The 21,229-nt window shown below is 46.1% G+C and overlaps 1 protein-coding gene across 11 annotated transcripts in view; it reads left to right on the top strand.

Annotated features, from left to right (window-relative positions):
* Positions 1-21,229, top strand: part of Arsg (arylsulfatase G) — a 119,291-nt gene that overhangs the window by 71,005 nt on the left and 27,057 nt on the right. For 9 of the 11 annotated variants that reach the window (XR_012438461.1, XM_074045277.1, XM_074045270.1 and 6 more), the window contains 3 exons: positions 6,774-6,970; positions 8,195-8,275; positions 20,243-20,351. Coding sequence is in view for 10 of the 11 variants with exons in the window: in XM_074045277.1 (XP_073901378.1) it covers positions 6,774-6,970; positions 8,195-8,275; positions 20,243-20,351 (387 nt within the window). In the remaining variant the exon portion in view is untranslated. The remainder of the gene's footprint in view (positions 1-6,773; positions 6,971-8,194; positions 8,276-20,242; positions 20,352-21,229) is intronic. The other 2 variants (XM_074045274.1, XM_074045278.1) reach the window with 2 other exon arrangements.

Raw genomic sequence — 21,229 nt, 5'->3', positions numbered from 1 at the left:
CTGCTTGTGCAAAATTAAAAGTGGGCTCCTAGCCAGCTGCCTGTATTCCTAGCTACTCAGGAGGCAGAGATCAGGAGGATCGCCATTCAAAGCCAATTGACCTACCAATTCATCAATGACTTCCTTCCTTCCTTCCTTCCTTCCTTCCTCCCTCCCTCCCTCCCTCCTTCCCTCTCTTCCACCAGAGTTTGAGCCTGGGGCCTCACACACACTAGGCCAAGTGCTCTACCATGTGAGCTACACCCCAGCCCATATTTTGTTGCTGTTGTTTTGTTTTTGAGATAGGGTCTCACTAACTTTTGCCTGGGCTAGCCTTGAACTTGAGTTCCTCCTGCTTCTGTCACCTGAGTGGGAATTACAGGCATGAACTGCCATGCCCACTATTCATCCATGACTATAATCTTCAGCAGAAGAGGCCTCCAAGATCTCTGCTCCTTCCTCCTCACCAACCCCCACCTTTGCCTTTCACCCCTCTGCTTGGACCTGTTTGCCAAAATTGCCAGGTGCCCTTAGAGTGTGGCTGCCTGTTCTTTCTTGGCAAGAAAGCCTACTTCAGTCTTTGAAAGTTTTTAATTCAATTTAGACCCTTAGTCTGGCAGTGATGCTGACAGCATATCCTTGACTTTGATTTTTAAAGCGTAAGTCAAAGGTCCAAATAGGAAAATAGCAGAGAGAGTTGGGATGGGCTCCTGGGTTCCAGAGCCGTCCACTACTCTGCTCCTTCTAGGGTCTGGGACTGTGCATTGAACCTAATAGGACACAGAGGCCTTGACAAGGATGGCTGTGTTGGGCATAAGGATGAATGGTGGCTAGGGGGATTTAAAAATCAAAGCCATCTTAGAAATTCCAGTTTGTGGTTAAATGTTCCAGGATGTTTTAGATCCTATGTTTGGGTCCTTTCCTGAATTCTTATGTTGAAACCCTAACGCCAAATGGGATGGGATTGGAGGTAGAGCCTTTGGGAGGTGATTAGGTCTGAATGAGGTCACAATGGAATTAGTGTCCTTATCAGCAAAGGATCAGATCAGAGTGCTCTCTCTCCTTCATGTAAAGATGGAAGTGAGAAAGGCAGCTAAGAGTGAAGCCCTCTCTGGACAGTGGACTTCCAGGCCTTCAGAACCAGGATAAATGAAGGTTTGCTGTTAAAGCCCCACCCCACCCCACTCTATGGCATTTTTGTTATAGTAGCCAAGCTGTCTAAGACATGGGACAGTCATCATTCAGAACAGGTCCTGGTGATGTTCAGATGAAAACTGTCTTGGGTCACGCGCTGAAGTCTGGGGTCTGCAGAATTCTTTCTTGTACTTGGTTGTCCCTGCTTGGTTGCCTTCCCTGCTGTCTGTGGTGCTGTTCTTGCTCCATCTTCCCTCCTACCTGGCTCCCATCTAACTCTACTGGCCAGGTTTCCAGGTTCAGCTCAAAGACCATTCTTACCACATCCCCCTCTTTCCTCTTTGTCCTGCTTGAAGGCTGGGATGGAGAACAAATTGTGCATGAATTAACTCAGAAACAACTATGTGATCATATCTAACATCTTCCCCAGTGATGGCTCCTGACCTTGAATGGTCACCACACACAGCACACCTGTAGCAACCTGTCCTTCAGGTCTCATGTCTCAGGGATGACCCCCTCGCCTCTTCAGCCCAAACTTCCTTTGCTTCCCCCTTGTAACTTTCCATAGCATCCTGTGTCATTCAATCCTACTAAATTCATAAATAACCATCTCATTTCTTTTTTTTTTATAAGGAGAAAAGGTTTATTTTGTCTTGTAGTTTCAGAAGTTCCAGTCTGTGATCAATTGGCCCTGTTGCTTTGGGCTGATTGCTAGGTAACACATCATGTCAGAAAGACATGGCAGAGCAAAATTGCTCACCTCATGGCTAGAAGGTAAAAGAGAGAGGGTGAGGAAGGGGACTGGAGTCCCACTATTCCCTTCAAGGGAAAGCCTCAATGACCTGAAAGTCTCCCATAGGTCTTTCATCTAAAGGTTCCACTACCTCTCAATGGCACCACAGGCTGGTGACTGGCCTTCCTCACATGGACCTCTGGGAGACAGTTCATGTCCAAAGTACAGCAGCAGTGACTCAACAGGCAGGGCCATATTTCTCTTCACTGTCTACAAGAGTGTGATTATTCAGTTACACCCCAAAGCTCCAGACTCTTTTCCATCTTTGTGCTCTGCAGTCTTTAGCCTTAATCTTTTGATGCTGCATCTTTAGCCTTCTCATTCAAGTTCCAGGCAGGAAAAGTAGTGAAGGGAAAAGGATATCCTCTCATGAACTTCTGCCTACACACCAGTGGCCAGAAAGATGCCACACATCTGTCCACTCTGTCCAGATGGGAATGTAGATAGAGTTTAGCATTGATGCCCACCAGTATCTGCCATAGTTGCTAGCTGTGTGACCTTGGGCAGGGTGTTTAGCCCTGCTTAATCTCAACCTCCCAGAGTGTTCCTCCTCCAGGGAACCATCTCATTAATTTTTTAGTTGCCATTTTCTCTCTCCTATTCTCAATTAGATGTTATGCTCAAGAGGGTGGAAATCATATCTGTCCTGATGGTCACTCCATCTTCAGTGCCTGAGGCCCTAGTGAGAGCTTAATAAATAGTCATGGAATGAATCACTTTATCCAGCCCCAAAGCTGTGCTGCATAAGCACAAACTAGACTTGTCTTTGCCTTTGAGTAATGCCAAGGGTAGTGGGGAAACAACCCTGTAGAGACCTTCCTTTAATGCTGGTCATTTAGATGTTATCAGTACAGAAAGGGGAGAGTAGGGGGCAGGAAGGAGGAAGCCAGGCATGACCAGAGCAGAGGGAGTTTCACTTGGTGGCTTTTGAGCTGAGCATAACACTTGATTAAGAGTTTTTTGGGTTTTTTGGCAAGATACGAGGGGAGGAGCTGCTGGGAGAGGAAAAGCATGGCCCAAGTATAGGAAGCCAAAGGGGAAAGGTGCCTGAGAAGCTGGCACTGAAGATCAGCCTATGAGGGGAGAGAAGGCACAGCTGGAAGAGACCAGGATGGAGAAGGCTGTGAATGCAGGGTCAACCCTGCAGTGGGCCCCAGTAGGTTTCTCAGTAGGAAGCTGCCCATCAAGTCCAGACTTGGAGAAGGTTGTCATAATGCCAAGGCCCAGAGAAAGATGGCAAATTGTATGTGTGTGGTTAGGGGCAGGGGAGCAAGTGCTATTTCAGACACTCCAGGGGGCCACCTTGAGAGGCCAGAGGATGGGGAACTGCCTCCCTTGTCCCTCCCATGCTTGAGGGAAGCCCTGCCTCCAGCTTCAGATCTGCCTCTCGGGCCAGAGATCCTGTGCTCTCTGGCCGGGGATCCTTTCTGAGAGGTGGATACCCCTTACCTACCATTCTACATTTCAAACTAGGTGTTTTCTCTGGCTTGACTGTCCCCGGGTCTTAATTTTCAGCATCTCTCCCTGCCCTGCCCTATCCTTTCTCTCCTGGAATGTAGTCTTGGACATCTTGTTGTTTTTCTCTGCTTTTCACTTTACTTGTTTTGCCACACAAATATTGTGTTTCCTTTTGAAATCTCTGAAAACAGAGCTAAGCAAACAAAAAACTTCACCCTGAATTCCACACCCAAAGATGACCCCTTCTTATGGATCCGTGTGTTCTGTCATCCCCATTCTCTGCTGGTGTGTAAATGTATTTCCTGCAGCTTTATTAAAGTATAATTGAGGTAAACTCACCATCTCATAACCAGCTTTTTTTTCCCCCACCAGCAAAGCATCAGGTCTCCCCCATTTTATTTTCCATTCAGCACTGCACATGATGAAGAAGTGGCTTGGGGGACAGATGTCCCCAGGGTACCAGTCTGTGTGGGTCCTGAATGGTGCCATCTTTAGCAAGGCTAACCTGGCATCAGGTTGTAGAGAAAGAAGTACATCCCTGGCTACCATTTTTACTTACTACTGCTGCCATTTATTACTCATAATTATTAATAAACCCCACTGTTTATTAAACTATGAGTAGTCAATAATCACAGTGACCTAGTTAGGAGGTAAGATTGCTCCAGTTATACAGACCACAGAGGTTAGGTTAATTGTCCAGTATTACACAGCTATGAACTCAAAAACCTTGGGACTTAGATTCAGGTTTCCAAAGCCTGTGCTCTCCACCTGTTCCCTTTGCCATTGTTACTTATTGCCACCTCTTTGAGCCTCTGGCCCAGGGTGCTAATGTGCTACTGATCATGGTGAGAGTTTGGCGAGGAGGATGGGGGATGGGATAAAGGGTGGTCATTGGGTCCAGGCATTGGGACTACCCTTAACTCATACTTCATGGTAAACTGGTAAATGTTTAACCACCAGCCTGGATCTGTAGCTGTGGACAATGTCTGTGCTGTAGATACTCTCACTGTGGCTAATTTCCAGCTGCCACTGAACTGGTACTGAACATGGAGTTGAGAAGGAATGAGCAGTGTATTTTCATGAGGTGTTTCCAGCACATGGGCACAACCTCAAGAGCAGAGATCCTAGTGCAATGCAGTACTTAGCAAGTGATTCATTGTGAGTATTTATGACCTGTTTAAAATATAGTTTATTTAGTTATAAGATTATGTAATTTATTTATTTTTTTTGCAATACTGAGGTTTGAACTCAGAGCCTATACCTCGAGTTACTCCACCAGCCCTTTTTTTATGAAGGGTTATTTGAGATAGGGTCTCTTGATCTGTTTGCCCGGGCTGGCTTTGAACCTCAATCCTCCTGATCTCTGTCTCCTGAATAGTTAGGATGACAGACGTGAGCCACCGGTACCCAGCTTTAGTTTAATTTTTAGTTTAAAAATTAAACTAAAATTAGCTGTTTGACAGCTGACCTGCCACATTCCTAAAGTGTGGACCAGCTGTAGCACACCTTTGCAACGTGGTATCTGTCTGCAAATCAGAAAAACATGTGTCCTCTGGGTGGGCACTGCCCTGTGCCCAAGATGCCCAACTTGGCCAGGAGATGGTATGCTGGGAACAAGCCCCCATTCATTCCATCCCTCGGCAGGACATAGCCTATACACCGTTCATGATTGTCCTCAGGAGAGTGGACAACAGGACTCTAAACCAATGCTGTCCAATAGAATTCTCCATGAGGATGCAAGTGTTTGTCATCTGCACAATCCAAGATGGCAGCCACTGGCCACCTGTGGTTGCTGAGCATTTAAGATGTAGCTGGGCAGCTGAGATACTGAGTAGAAGTGTGATATGCATGTGAGCATATTTAATTTTATATGTAGAGTTGTCCCTTGGTATCCACAGGGGATCAGTTCCAAGACCTCTTGCCCCCAGATATCAAAATCTGGGTATGCTCAAGTCCCTTACATAAAATGTCATACTTTAAATCCTCTCTAAATCTCTCTAAATCCTCTCTAATATCTATATTAGATATTACTATCTAATTTAATGTCAGTGTGATGTAAATATTTGTTATACTGTTTTGTTTATGGAATGATGACAAGAAAAGGTCCGTACGTGTTCAATACAGACAAAATTTTTTTTCCTGATATTTTACATCCATGGTTGGTTGAGTCCATGGGTACAGAACCTGCAGATATGGAGGAAGGACTGTATATATAGCACAGAATTTTTAATTTGCTTAACTTATTCCAAATTTATTCTACATGCCTGAACTACTGCCTTAAATGACCCAGCTCTAGCTGTGTGGCTTGGAAACTGTTGGTTAAGGTGGGGGAGGCTGAGGCCCTGGGCTTGGGACTAGTGTTCTGGGGTTTTTGCCTTTCAGAGAAAGCTAAGGACAAGCACAGGTCCACTCAGTGGCTCTGGAGCCAGGGGGCAGGGGGCTCCCAGGACATGGCTTGATGCCAAGCCGAGGCCGTGGTACGGTGTGAACCAGGGTGATCTGAGAACACTGGGGCCAATTTGAAAGCTGAATTTCTAAACGCACTGGTACAAAAAGGGCCCTGCTTCTGTGGCCATTTGTGAACGTTCTTGACCGGGTTCCCCCATTGCCTTTACCTGAAGTCCCCTCCGTGGGTGTGACCTGTGAGAAGGGCCTCTGGGAGGGTCCCTGCTACTGCAGAAGAGGAAGGTAATGATCCTGCAGCTGCCCTTTTCTGAGAACAGGATGGGGACAGACAGCTTTCGGAAGTTCCCACGGGGGTTAGGGACAGACAGCCTTTGCTTGGAGACCACCGCAGCCACCAAGTCTTTCACTCTGCATTTTCCAGAGGACTCAGGATCAGTACAGAACAGAGCCTTGATCTAAATGCCCCCTGATGACCTTGTGTTGCCTTGGGGTTCCTTGCGGTCACTTGAGCCTACCATTCATTTCCTAGAAGGGACATGATGGCCGGGATGCTTGGACTCCACTGTGCAGCAGTTAAGAGCAAGGAGTTTGCTCTGGATCTGGATTTAAATCCAGATTCTGTCACTTACTAGTTAGAGACATAACCTGGGAGGAGTTCCTTTAATCCCCTTAACTTCGGATTCATTGTCTGAAAAGGGGAGCTTGGGAGTTATCAGGAGGACAAACGTAGACTCCGGAGTCTACTCTAATCAGCTCTCTGTAGGTCTCTAAGGACAGTAACTGTAAGAACAGGTCTCACAGTTCAACAGTGAGGCTCATTTTTAAGTGGATAGCCCAAAAATGTCCACACTTCCTTGGAAGATTGTACATAAACTTGTCCTTCCTGAGCCCCTGGGGAAGGCTCCATAGGGAATTTTCCCCAAGGTCATGAAGGCTCACAGGGACCCTGGACAAGCCAGGACAGCCTCCTGCAGTCATCTCTTGGTTCTCCTGCTTGTTTCAGTGCCAGCGGAAGACCCTTCCTGCTCTACGTGGGGCTGGCCCATATGCACGTGCCCTTATCTGTGAGCCAGCCATTGGCAAACGCACAGAGCCGAAGACCATACCGGGCTGGTATCCGGGAGATGGACAGTCTGGTGGGTCAGATCAAACATAAACTTGACCACACAGCAAAAGAAAACACATTCCTCTGGTTTACAGGTAAAGTAGTAAACCCCAGCCAGCCCAGCCTTGATCTAAGGGGTAACACTGTGCACACCTGGGCTCACTGTGAACTTGGGGCCGTGCTGTTTGTTGGCTCAAATTCTCAGCATGTATGTGTTGAGCAATCCATGGATGATTCCCTGGAGAGGTTTATACAGACAAAAACACGCACCTTGCTGGCCGCATTGCTGTTGACCTAAGCTTTCTGACTTCAGGCTGATGGATGACCTTGACATTGTGTAGTTGGGTAGTCCTACAACTCCTTCTTCACCGTCTTCCCTGGACCCAAGGACTCTGGTTGCCATTGGTCACCAGATCATAGTTTTTGCTGGAGTGGCCCTAGTGGAACTGAATCAGTGGCCTTTCAAAGGTCTCACACATGCATTGTGTGTCTCAGTCCCTGTGTAGAGCAAGGGCAGTGGTTAAAAGCACTACTTTTATGGGCTGGGGTTGTGGCTCAAGTGGTAGAGCACCTGCCTGGCAAGTGCAAGGCCCTGAGTTCAACTCCAGAACTACAAAAAAACAAACAGAAATAATCCAGTACTTTTGGGTCAAGACAGAAACAATCCAGTACTTTTGGGTCAAGTCAGGACCTGGATTTGGGAGAGTTACCTTAATCCTCTAGATGTTGAAAATTTGAGCTACTGGTAGAATAGTGTATTACACTATGAGCATGCTGGAAGAGCATATGACATGCAATTAGCTGCTCAGTGAACCCTTACTGGGCCGATGCTCATCACAGTGGTAAGGGGTTGCTAAAACTGTGGAAACTGGCCACAGGCTCAGGATGGGGTTCCCCAGGGCCAGGCAAGCCCACCTTGCCTGTAGAGACAGGTTCATGTCAAGGGCATTTCTTTTTTTGATAATGTTTTGTTTTGCATTTTGTTTATTGAGGCAGGGTTTCAGCTGGGCATGGTGGCACATGCCTGTAAACCCAGTACTTAGGAAGTAGAAGCAAAAGGATCTGACAGAGAGAGAGAGGAGAGAGAGAGAGCACACTGGCCCTGAACTCTCAATCTCCTGCGTCAGCCTCCCAAGTGCTGGGATCACTGGTGTATACTACAACCCTATGACAGGAGTACTTCTTTAAGATTTAGGATCCATGTTTTCTTTAACAAGTCCTCTTTCCAGTCCCTGCTGTGCACAGGGTCCAGGAGGAAGAGTCAGTGAAAGTGTCCCTCAGCCCTTTGACCGTCATGTGTTGCTTTTCTTGGTTTCTAGGAGACAATGGCCCGTGGGCTCAGAAGTGTGAGCTGGCAGGCAGCGTGGGTCCCTTCACTGGATCATGGCAAACTCACCAAGGTAGAGGCTCAGCTGGGGTTAGCAGATCCCACTGTAGGAGCTGAGCCCTAGCTGGGCTGGGGATTCTGCCTCTGGAAGGGCATCCTTGTGACACAGAAGACAGTGGCTCACAGGCCAGCAGTTCCCCAAAAAGAAGAAAAAAGATGGGATGGAGACACAGTCTTTGTCCAGTGTGGACCATTCCTTTCCCTTTCTTCCTGGGATCCTCCAAGGGGACCTTCATCCTGCTACACCAGCCCACAAACCTTGAAACAAATATGCTTTACTTTCTTCTCATCATCCATCCATCCATCCAACCATCCATCAATCCACGCACCCACCCACCCACCCATCCATCTACCCACCCATGCATGCATCCATCCATCCATGCATCCATGCATCCATCCATCTGTCCATCCATCCATCTATCCATCCATCTAACCATTAATTCATTTTGTTAATTTTAGAAGTATTTAGTGCACAACTATGCAAGGTTTTTATATACCCTGTAATCATAAAAGGTAAGTAGTAATAATTCCACTTATAGATGAAGAAAGAGAAATTCAGAGAGGTTAAGTAACTTGCCCAAGGTCACACAGTTTGCCAGATGGAGCCAGGCTTGCCTCTGCAGTTAAAGATGGTGCCATGCGCACCTCACCATCCCGCCTCCCACAGCTGCTTTTGGCTCTGTTTAAATATCCTTCAGTCTCCAGCTTGGCTCCCATCTGCTCTTGGAAAGTCCCCTACAAGGACCTCACTTTCTGAAAGAGCAGCCATACTTTGGACAATATGGCATATAGATGAAGGGTTTGCAAAATATATGTGTCTTTGATGTATAAATTCCTCCTGTAAACATTTGTCTTAAGAAAATAATTATCCAAGTGCCTGATGTACGTAAATGATGCTCATTACAGGAGATTTTTAAAAAAGCAGTTGGGCCAGTTGAAGTGACTCACACCTATAATCTTAGCTACTTGGGAATTGGAGAGCTGGAGGATCTGGGGCTGGGGAGAAGTTGGTGAGACCCTATCTCAACTAACGAGTCAGGCATGGTCGCACACACTGTAATTCCAGCTATGCAGAAGGACTTAGGTAGGATGATCATAACCTAAGGCTGGTCTGTACAAAAGCAAGCCTCTATCTGAAAAATAACTAAAGCAAAAAGGGTTGGGGGAATAGCTTAAGTGGTAAAGCACCTGCCTAGCAAGCATGAGGGCCTGAGTTCAAACCCCAGTAGTGCCGTCCAACACAAAAAAAGTTGGGCATAATTTATGTATCCAGCAAGAGGGGAGTACTTAAAGAAATTACGATGCATCCACTTAAAGGAATGCCAAAGAATCAAAACTGTATATATTTTTGACTTGGAAACATTTACTTTAAATATTTTTCAGTGAATGAAGCAAGTTACAAAGTAATACATAAAATCTAATTTTATTACGTAAAAGTAAGCTTTTTTAGAGGCAACGAAAGGTGTAAAAGATTAGCAGTAATTACCTCTGGGTGGAGGAAGGAGGGATTAGATGTGATTTTTCCCATGACAAACTTGCATTGTTTCACACAACATTAAAATAGCTGGTGGGGCGGTAGCTCAGTGGTACAGTGCTTGCCTAGCATATGTGACCCTGAGTTCCATCCCAGCATTGAAAAAAAAAATTAAACTAAAAATTTAATTCATTTACCTGGGATTTGAATTCAGCACCTTGCACTTGCTAGGCAGGTGCTCTACCATTTGAACCATGCCTTTAGTCTGTTTTAAAATAAAAATTTTAAAAGGTGCTTGTGTCCTGGGGTTCAGGGTAGGTCTGACAAGATTACCCCACCCCAAGGAAATGTCCATGGAAGAATTTTAACGTGGGTTCCTCTGCCAGCTCAGTGCTGAGTGATGCTGTCCTCAAGTGGGGGGACACACTGCCTTTCACATTAGTCTGGCAGGTTTTCACAGTTACCTAGATAGTGAAACTTTCATGCCCCTGGTGTCTGGGAGGGAGAAGGAAATGCTGATCACTCATTTTTGTTTTTAAACTTCAACCTAATGTCCCTTGGAACTTTTCAAGTGAGTGACTGTAGCACTGTGGCCATGTCTTGTGTCTGGAATTTGATCCAGGGTCAGGAGAATGGAGCCTCCCACTCACCTGTTCAGTGACTGAGGACTTTATCTCTTGCAGTATTGCTGTTTCTCTGTCTATATTGACCTCTGTAGCTCCGTCCAGTGCAAAAGCGCTGTGTTGTAGTTCTGATTGCTGGAGAGAACTGGGTTGGAGGAGAAGATGCTGGGAAGGATGGAGGGAGATGGTGCCTGTGAGCAACCATAACCTAGAGAAATGCCGTGTCGCTGAGAGTGGTTTGTTGCTTGAGTAGAATTCCCTCCCATCCATTCCTGGCACATCCTTGGGCCAGGCTGTCATCTCCAGTGCTCAGTTAGAAAGCCGGAAGAGCCTTGAGTCAGAGTCCTCCGGGGAACACTCCAGAAGATATGAGGACCAGGGACCTGGGCATAAAGGTCTACAAGTAAGTGACTTTTCCATGGGGAGCTCTTAGCTCCCTATTGCTGACCTCCTATCTGAGAACACACCTCATTTGTCCCTTCTGTAGGAGGCAGTTTTGAGATAGTGACTCTGGTTTCAGGATGCAGACTGGGGCCCCCTTCACCTAAATGAAAATCTTCACCTGTTTAGTAGTACGCTTAGGTGGTGCTGATGTGGCTGGTCTAGAACAATCTAGACCATCCATGTCTATACCACATTGAGTCTATAGTCATGAGTCCAGAACTTTCATCTCAAGCAGTGGTTATCAAAGTGTGGTCCCTGGACTAGCAACATGAGTAGGACCCAAGAACTTGTTAGCAGTACAAATTGCTGTGTTGTTTTTTGTTTTTTGGGACAGGGTCTCACTATGTAGCCCAGCCTGGCCTTGAACTCATGATCCTCCTACCTCAGATTCCCAAGTGCTGGGATGATAGGTGTGTGCCACCATGCATGTGTTTTAACAAGTTCTTCAGATGATGTTGAAACAGGTTAAAATTTGACAGCCACCTGTCTAGAGAGACACTGTTCAGTTTTTCAGACATTAACCACATGTGGCTATTTAAATTAAAATAATGAAAATTAAATTAAAATTCAACTCCTTGGTCACGCTATCCACACTGCAAGGGCTTAAACATGTGGCCAGTAGCTACCACATTGGGATGTGCACAAAGCCTTTCCCTTGACCATTTTGAGTTTTAAGGAGTGGGCAGGAGATGGTCAGGGTTTTGCAAGCAGGGAAGAAAACCAGAAGGTAAGATCTTCTCTCTGGAGCTGCCCAGGTGTCTGTGCACTGGGAACTTTGGTCTTAATTCCAAAGAAATGTGGAATTGTGGGAGGATTTTATTAACTTTTTTTGTGGTACTGGGGATCAAACTCAGGGCTTCGTGCATGCTAGGCAACTGTGGAGGAATTTTAAAAGTGATAGTGACATTGCACAATTTTTTAAATTGAGGTGAAAGTCATAGTCCGTAATGTTAACCATTTTAGGCTGGCAGAGTGGCTCAAGTGGTAACAGTGCCTGCCTAGCAGGTACGAGGCAGTACCACCATAAATAAACAAATAAATAAATAATGTGTGTTTCCCTGTAGCCAAATTCTCAGAACCAAGAGATCAATTTATTTAAAAAAAAAAAAAAAGCAGTGGGGAGGGGCATGCTGGTGGAGTGGTGATAGAGCACCTGTCTAGCAAGTGTGAATTCCTGAGTTCAAACCCCAGTACCACCAACAAACAAAACAAAAAAACATTACAATGGTATAATTCAGTGGTATTTAGCAAATTCACAGTGTTGTACAGTAACTAACAACCTCTGTCAGGTGCCAAAATCTTTTGTTCACCTCCAAAAGAAAAGCCCGTACCCTTTAAACAGTTACCTCCCAATTCCCACCACCCATTCGGCACAGTATTCAGTTTTAAAAGCTCCCATTTAATGGGACCTCATAAAGCTAAAAAGCTTCTGTTCATCAAAAGAAATGGTCTCTAAACTGAAGAGAACACCCACAGAGTGGGAGAAAATATTTGCCAACTACACATCAGACAAAGGACTGATAACCAGGATATATAGGGAACTTAAAAAACTAAATTCTCCCAAAACTAATGAACCAATAAAGAAATGGGCACATGAACTAAACAGAACTTTCTCAAAAGAAGAAATTCAAATGGCCAAAAAACACATGAAAAAATGCTCACCACCCCTAGCAATAAAGGAAATGCAAATTAAAACCACACTAAGATTCCACCTCACCCCTGTTAGAATAGCCATCATCAGCAACACCACCAACAACAGGTGTTAGCGAGGATGCGGGGAAAAAGGAACCCTCTTACACTGTTGGTGGGAATGTAAACTAGTACAACCACTCTGGAAAAAAATTTGGAGGCTACTTAAAAAGCTAGACATCGATCTACCATTTGATCCAGCAATACCACTCTTGGGGATCTACCCAAAAGACTGACACAGGTTACTCCAGAGGCACCTGCACACCCATGTTTATTGCGGCACTATTCACAATAGCCAAGTTATGGAAACAGCCAAGATGCCCCACCACTGACGAATGGATTAAGAAAATGTGGTATCTATACACAATGGAATTCTATGTAGCCATGAAGAAGAACGAAATGTTATCATTCGCTGGTAAATGAATGGAATTGGAGAACATCATTCTGAGTGAGATTAGCCTGGCCCAAAAGACCAAAAATTGTATGTTCTCCCTCATATGTGGACATTAGATCAAGGGCAAACACAACAATGGGATTAGACTATGAGCACATGATAAAAGCAAGAGCACACAAGGGAGGGGTGAGGATAGGTAAGACACCTAAAAAACTAGCTAGCATTTGTTGCCCTTAACGCAGAGAAACTAAAGCAGATACCTTAAATGCAACTGAGGCCAATAGGAGAAGGGGACCAGGAACTAGAGAAAAGGTTAGATCAAAAAGAATTAACCTAGAAGGCAACACCCACGCACAGGAAATCAATGTGAGTCAACTCCCTGTATAGCTATCCTTATCTCAACCAGCAAAACCCCTTGTTCCTTCCTATTATTGCTTATACTCTCTCTACAACAAAATTAGAAATAAGGGCAAAATAGTTTCTGCTGGGTATTGAGGGGGTTGGGGGGAGAGGGAGGGGGTAGAGTGGATGGTAAGGGAGGGTAGGGGCAGGAGGGAGAAATGACCCAAGCCTTGTATGCACATATGAATAATAAAAGAAAAAAAAAAGGTGGATGTAAACAAAAATAAATAAATAAAAGCTCCCATTTAAAAGAGTGGGACTGAGAACAAGAAGAGAGGTAAATACCAGATTCATTTCCATTGAGTCAAAAATTATTATTTTATTTTCATTTATGTACTTAGAAGCAGGTTATCCTTGAACTCAGAATCCTCCTGTCTCAGTCTGTGCAGAGCGAGGATTACAGACATGTACCTTTACGCTTGGGGAGGGAAAAATTAAAAATGAGAGAAGCCAGGGACGAAATCTCCCGGGATAACCTCATGTTCAAAGAATGCCAGAGATGCAAGCAACCTCATCGATCCTGGTCCCAGCCACCTCCCTGGCCAAATGAAGAAACTGAGGCCAAGAAGGATAGAGGATGACCTTCCCTAGACCAGCCAGTGATGGAGGGGGCTGCTGCTGGCTCTTTCCTCAGCCCACGCCTTGGCTGTCACTCACACCTTTTTAAACCCCACCAGTGGCTCAGCCATCTGGAAAATCCTGCCTGGCTTCTTTGAACCTTATGGTTGTCAAGGAAAATGTTTGTGACAGTCTGAGTCTTTTTGAATCCGTGGGAAGCAGAATGGAAAGATGGAGAGAGCTGATGGCTTTGGAGCCCAGGCAGGACTTGAATCTTGACTCAGCTACTTAGTCAGTACAGGAAACTCTGTTTCCTCTTCTGTCTGGTGGGGTGGCGGACCCTCTTCCATAGACTGTGGGGAGAGTCAACTGGGGTACTGTCCAGGGTACCCAGCCTTGTGTGTGGCCTTTATCAAAACTCTGTTTCTTCCTTCCTGGCCAAATCAACCTGAATGTCCCACACCAACAGAAGAATTGCCCTGAAAAAGATTTTCCTTCCCAAGGGCCAGGCAACTTAAATAACATACGGCAACATTAAGAATGATCTTGGGAAACTTTGCTCTGAGTTGTATTTTAGTCATCTTGTCACATCCTGTTTGGGGCAAGGCTTTCTGACAAACCTTGTGGCTTGATATGGTATCTGTGTGGCCCAGCACTTGAATTGGTGGTTGGTACCAGGGATAGGTGCCATTTTCTTTATTTCTCAGGGAAATCCAAAATCAAACTTCCCCTGAAAGGGAAAAGCAAATGCTTCCCTTCCTCATCCTCCAAACAGCTTCTGTCAACTGCTGCACACCACCTTCTTCCTTTCTGCCCGAAATGCTGCAGGGGGCTCTGGGAAGCCAGGCAGAGCCCCGTGAGCAGCTGGGCAGGAACTAGTCCTATGGTCAAGAGGGCTGGGTCCCTCTGGCCCACTTGCTCCTTCAGTGAGATGCTCCCACACCCCACTGCGAGGGGTCAGTGTCGAGCAGATGAAAGAGAGAAGACAGTGTTTTCGCAACAGAGCAGGACAAACAGTGCTCGCAGTCATGCTTGTTTCTTCCTGAAGCCAGCCTGCTACATCAGACCACGTGCTGTCTCCCCCTGTTCCCAGGGCCCCAGGCCCCCCTCATCTTCTCTTTCCTTCCTGGCCAGGCCTCCCAGCTCAGCTGATGGGATGAGGCAGCGTCTCCTGGAGTATCTTTTCACCCCATGCACGAGTAAGGATGCTCCACTTGGCTTGGCTTGTGCCCTGTCTGGATGAGGAAGAACTGAACTGAGGGCACACCACGGCAGTGAGGGGAGGCAGAGCAGAACAGCTCTGCCCCACCCTCCCAAAAAATGGGTCCATCTGCAAGCCCCTGCTGACCTCAAACACCTCGCCCAGGGAATCTTGCTCCCAGCAGCTACCCTTTCTTCTCCACTGGGGACCTAGTTCCTACCAAGGGACAGAGCCAACACCTTGTTTCCCCACCAACTGACTGCTCCTCTGTCTGGAAAAGCTTTCCTCGTTTTATTTGAAGAGCAGAACTGTTCCTTCCTCCCGCTTGGTGATGAGAAAACATTCTGTTGAATTTGGCATCCTCACCTCTGGGAGACCTTAGTTGTTTGGAATTCATGCTATCAGGTGTTTGCATAACCTTTTTAGTGGGACACAGCTCTACATCCTGGGCCTTCTGTCCAGTGGGGGACAGGGGGTAGGGCAGGAAAAGGTCAAAGATGCTGCATGTGGAATGACAGAACCAGGGACAAGGGACATTGGCTGTTGGTCCTGACTGGCTTGGGCCTGCTGGGGAAGAACTGGCAGAAGTTCAAGTGTGTCTCTTTCTGGCCTTCAGCCACCAGGCTTGGTGGAACGTCCCCATAACTACACTTAAGGCCACCACAGTCCAGCAATAGTCCTGGCTCCAACTGAGGCCTGGATGCTCTGTGATTCTAGAAAACAAATATGCTACAGGTCCTCTTGCAAGGACACACAGTTATATCTAGAAAAGACGACTTCTTTAGAAGGCTGTGCAAGGTGTACTCCTTAGAACAGGTGTCACAGGTGCAAATGTCCTTGTGGGACAGGCAGGGAATATAAAGCAACATGTGTTCATGTTTGTCACCCATGGGCAGTAATGGGGAGTCAGTAAACTAGAGAGAGAGCCCTGCTCAGTGACATTCCTAATTAGTTCAAGCAAAAAATCTGGGCATACCAAACCATCATGTGTGAGCTGGCAGGCTACCATTTGGGTTTGTTTAGGGCTTTTTGTTTGTTTGCTTGAGGGAGGGTTTGCATTTGTTGGGCACTTTTGTAGTAGGTACTATGCAGAAACACCTTGCTTCAACTTAGCATCCATGAGCTTACATGACTGTCCCCTACACCCTGTCAGTACGATGACTTTCCCTCTTTATGGCTGAGGGATTGGGCGTAGCGGAGGTTATGAATTCCCCCCAAGGACCCCTGGTTAGGAGGGGCAGTGGAGTTAGGACGCAGATCTGCCTGGCTCCACAGGTGTCCTCTGGTCCTCAGACATTGGCACTGGGATCACCCAAGTCTTAGGAAATTAGATTTTCTGGGGATGGAGCCCAGAAATCCAAATTTTAAGAAGTGTGCACACGTCCTGCCCAGTGACCCTGCCTTTCTGACTCAGTGCAACATGGCAGTTGGGTCCTTTCCAAGAAAGGCTGCTGTTCTAAGCGTAGGTAGTGGTGAGTCTTGCTTGGCTTGTCCTTATTGTGATGTGCTGTGCAATGCCACTTCACTTCTGTAGCCAATAAGCAAATTCATGAATCATAGTTCTGTTTATGTTTTGGTTGCTGAGGCTAAATATTTATTGCTTTAAGTAAGAGATTCTGCTTTAATTAGAGTCATAACTAACCACAAGTGCATTGAAATGCATTCTGATGGCCATAAGACAAGCATTTCTCAACAGAAAGCCAAATGCAACTGACACTTTAAATGTGCCAGCGCCATGGATCAAAGTATTAGGGCTTATCTAAGCTAATAGCTTTCAAAATAAAAAAGTGCATAGAAGTTTAATTTATGGATTTATCTAGTCTTCTTGCTATAACATTTATGATGCTATGACTTAAAGGTATAAAGGTGGGGGCAGTCCGGAGACTGTGATTAAGAAGCATGTAAGTTACATTTAGCTTTAAAACACCTCTTGTCTGCATTCTGAACTTGCCCTTTGCTGTAAGTTGTAAGAGAGCTTTACAAGGTGTCGGTGTTCGGGCCTCAGTCCAAGCCAACTAATTCACAACCTGTAGGAAAAGGTATTTTTAAAAAGCCCCCCGCCCTCTGCAATTTTAACATACACTCAGGATAGGAATTGCTGTCCTAGAAGGTTTAGGGGGTTAGGGAGCTTGCTGTGTGGTCGGACCTGTATTCAAATGTGGGCTCTAAGGTTTGCTAGTTCTGTGACCTTGGGCAAATTACTTAACCTCTCTGAGCTTCAGTTCGCTCATCTGAAAACTGGTGATCCTCGTACTTAACTGAAAAGGCTGTCATTTCATGTGATTCGATGAAATAACGCAAGGAAGCATTGCGCTTATTAGCATTCAACTCGGTACTTGATAAGGGCTCGATTAATAGGTGATATTTTGTTACGGTTAGTGCTGCGTTGAACTTGTAATGATGGGTAGGACCAGGTACTGCTGATGAGTTCTAGGGGCCAGGGGCAGCTCTTCTGGTCCCCTACTTTTGCTAATGCAGATAAATGATGACAGCTCTGTTTGATACAAGCATGCACTGCTGATAACTGCACCCTACTACCCCCCAGTCCTGGGGCCCTAAAGAGGATGATGGGCTCCAGAATGGAGCAGTATCCATACTGTGGGTGATAAATATATATTTTCTGATTATTTGTTCACACTCAAGACTTTTTTTTTTTTTTTTAAGCCCTGAGGATTGAACCTGGAGTCTCAAGTGCTCTAGCTGTGCCCTCAGCCCTGATGTTTTTGATCTGGTTTCGTTTGGTTTTTTTGGAGACAGGGTCTCATTACCTCTTGCCTCATCTGGCCTCGAACTCATGAATCTCTGATGTTTACCTCCTGAGTAGCTGGGATTACAGACAGAAGGCACTACACCCAGCAAGCCTCTTCAGATAAATTCCTTTTGAGTACAAGTTCTGTGGGCCTGTATCATTTGCATTGCAGGAATATGTAAGTGTGTCTTTCTAGATTTTTTTTTAGCAGGGTTTTGATTCAAGGTCTTGTCTTTGTTGGCAAGCACTCCACCACCTGAGCCATCCCCTCAGCCTTTTTTTGCTTTACTTATTTTTCAGATAGGGGCTGGAATTTGCACTTTTTGCCTGGGGCTGTCCTCAGATCCTTCTACCTTCACTTGCCAAGTAGCTGGGATTACAAGTATGTACATGTACCATGCATCTAGCCTGATCTTTGAGATGGGGTCTCACAAACTTTTTGGCCTGGGTGGCCTCAAACGTCAATCCTCCTACCTCTGTCTGTGCCTTTCTGTTAAAGTTAGAACCCAAGGTGCAGTTGAATTAGCTGACCAGCCCCATGTGGCCACACTGAGGGGCTCTGTTGGCCAGTCTTTTTCTTAGTTCCTGATTCTTTGTATGTGGGTTGTCCACTTTGTTGACATATACATGCTTTAGAGCTGGCTGAATTCCTCCCAACATTTCTAGCGTCCAGTGCTCTGCTGAAGGATCACAAACATGATGAAATAGTTTCCTCTGAAAACTGTACTGGGAAGGATAGTCACCTACAGGAGGGCCACACGAAAGGTCATGACAAACAAGCAGAACCCCTAGTGGGGAAGACCAATTGGCAAGTTTATTAATTCAAGAACAGTTTACCCTTCTGGAAACTTCCTGGAGGCAGAGACCCAATCTTTTGTTCCCGAGTACACCCACGGCTCCTGCCTTCTGTCAGAGCTGATGGCTTGCATCTTAGAGCTGAAATCTCAGCCTTGAGCCTTAGCATCTGGTCTCAGGTCTGTGAACACTGTGCATCGCAGACAGGCAAATAACAGACCCCGTCTTTTCACCTCTCTCCCTCCATACCCCAAACTTCTGTGCAAATGAGCCTCATGGGGCTGGAATGATCCACAGAGCCCCTGCATGTGTGGATGCCTGCCTCGCCTTTTGGCCTTACACTAAAGTATAAGTCATGCATTTCAAAGCCACGTGGACAGCGCTCGCTGCACTTCTGGATTCTCTGCCCCACATGCGTGAATAATCGGAAAGGTCTCTGTATGTATTTCCTGAGGGAAGAAGAATGCATTTGAGAAATGGAGGGTGAGATCAAAGGGTTTCTCACTCAGCCTGCAGGGACTTCAGATGGTTTCTTGAGCCCCACACCCTTCAACATAAACAGTGCATAGGACGGAGTTGTTTTGTGTTTGGGAGACTCCAGTACTGGTTATGAGACAGTCCCAAGAATGCTAAGCATTTCCAGTGTAGTGTGCCTAAGCCAGGGACATCAAAGATTCCGTTTGTGGCAGTGTGAGTACAGGGAAGAAGCCTTCATCCCGGTCCGCCTTTCTCCCCACCCGGTCATTGCTTTTATTATTCACACCAGCCAAACATAGGGAGGTCGCATGACCACAGTGAGTGTGACCCACATAGAGCACTTGCCTTGGAAAGGCTTTTTACACGCGAACTTTGTGGAATCCTTGGCCTTTGGCTCAACCAGGATGAGGGTGGGGTGTGTGTGTGGGAGTAGTGGGGACGGTCATGGTTAATTCAGAGCAACGTGTATTCAGGATGTCTCCATAAAACATGACCTCATCTCTTCCACCCGCTGGCTATCATTACACTGGTGGTCACTTTTGACTTAGAGGTTACAAAAATAATCCCTCTAGTTACTAATGTGGAAATTCATAGACAGCATATAGATTAATTTTACCTCCCCTCCCCCCACCAAGAGGCAAGAGGTAGGGGCTATTACTGACACTGTCTTTTCAATATCAGAACAACTCATGAATTCAAGGAAAAACAAAGCAAGTCAAAACAAAATAAAACAAAACCCATGCTAGATCAGTTGGGCACTGATTAGATTAAATAGCTGGGGAGAGCTCCCCCCCTTTTCTAATAATTGCAGTTTTTCATCCTAATTAAACAGTCACATTCTTATCAGCAAGAAGACAAATTCATTAATTCAACAACAGTGAAGTTTCACAATGCAGGACACCTGAGAAGTTAGTAAATTAACAAGACAATTTAAAGGGGTATGAGGTCATGAAGGGTATAAGATGACCTGATGCAATGGAGGGCCTGAGGCTTCTGTCTACAAATGTTAATCCAGTTAAAATCAATGCATGCATTAAAAGATATTACCTAGCTGGGAAAAATAGCTGGTTACTAAGAAAAAGCCATTTCTTCGTGGGATTGTTAGAACTTTTGGAGGGACCAGCTCTTAGATGAAAAGTTTTCCCTGTCCATGAACCACTCCCTCCTCTCACAGGGGGAAGTCCAGCCAAGCAGACCACCTGGGAAGGTGGGCACCGGGTCCCAGCACTGGCTTACTGGCCTGGCAGAGTTCCAGCCAATGTCACCAGCACCGCTCTGTTAAGGTATGAAACCCAAATGACCTTGAGAGGTGGGGGTTTAGAGCCCAACAGTGGTCTGTTCTGCACTTCTTGGCAGGGTATTCCAGACACTTCTGAAACTGATGGTGGCAGCTAATTCGTGTACAGTGGGATTCAGCCATCCCTTGGGGAAAATGCTCCAGAGAAGGGGGGAGGGGGTTGGTTCACATGCTTCAGCCTGGGGTCTTGATTGTGTGTGCTGGAGAGAAAAAGGCAACTGTCTTATCTCCCTTCTGAGCCTGGGTCAAGGTGACAATGGAGGAGATGAGTCACTTAGATACTAATCAGTCCATCCTTGGTGTTAGGGTAGATGTCCTACCACTGGCTGTGAGAAGTGAGCATATAACTAACAATCAGATGACTCCAAGAAAGGAATGTAGAGATCCATCTATCTAGGAGGACAGGGAGAAGGCAGGTGGCCCTCCTGGGCCACAGGGAAAGAATTAATCCTTAGGTAAGGACATTTTTCCTGCCTGGGACAATGGGGCTTCTACAGTGAAGCAAGTCTCTGGGGACTTCTTTTATCAGAAGGACACAGCACATGTGCTATCTTACCGCACTACTAAGGCCATGAGGCCAATTTCTTGGCAGAGAGAACTTGGCTGTGATGTGTCTGTTCAAAGGCAATGCCATACTGGCAAGAAGCCATGGCTTAAAATGGGGACTTCTCACCAGTTCAGATAGGCACTTCCTTCCCGTGGTTCTACCCTGAGTTCACCAAGAAGAGGGACTCTCTGGAGAAGCCAGGCTTTGGTCCTGTGCTCTGAGGGTTTGTCTGGCAGGAAGAACAGCACCAAGTAAAGGAAAACAAGTGTCACTGGCACTCTCCAGCACTTCAGATCCAGTGAAAAGGAAGGGCAGAG

This window comes from Castor canadensis, chromosome 11, assembly GCF_047511655.1.
Source record: "Castor canadensis chromosome 11, mCasCan1.hap1v2, whole genome shotgun sequence".
Taxonomy (NCBI): Eukaryota; Metazoa; Chordata; class Mammalia; order Rodentia; family Castoridae; genus Castor; species Castor canadensis.
The sequence above is the reverse complement of the archived record's forward strand: the minus strand, read 5'-3'. Positions and strand labels throughout refer to the sequence as shown.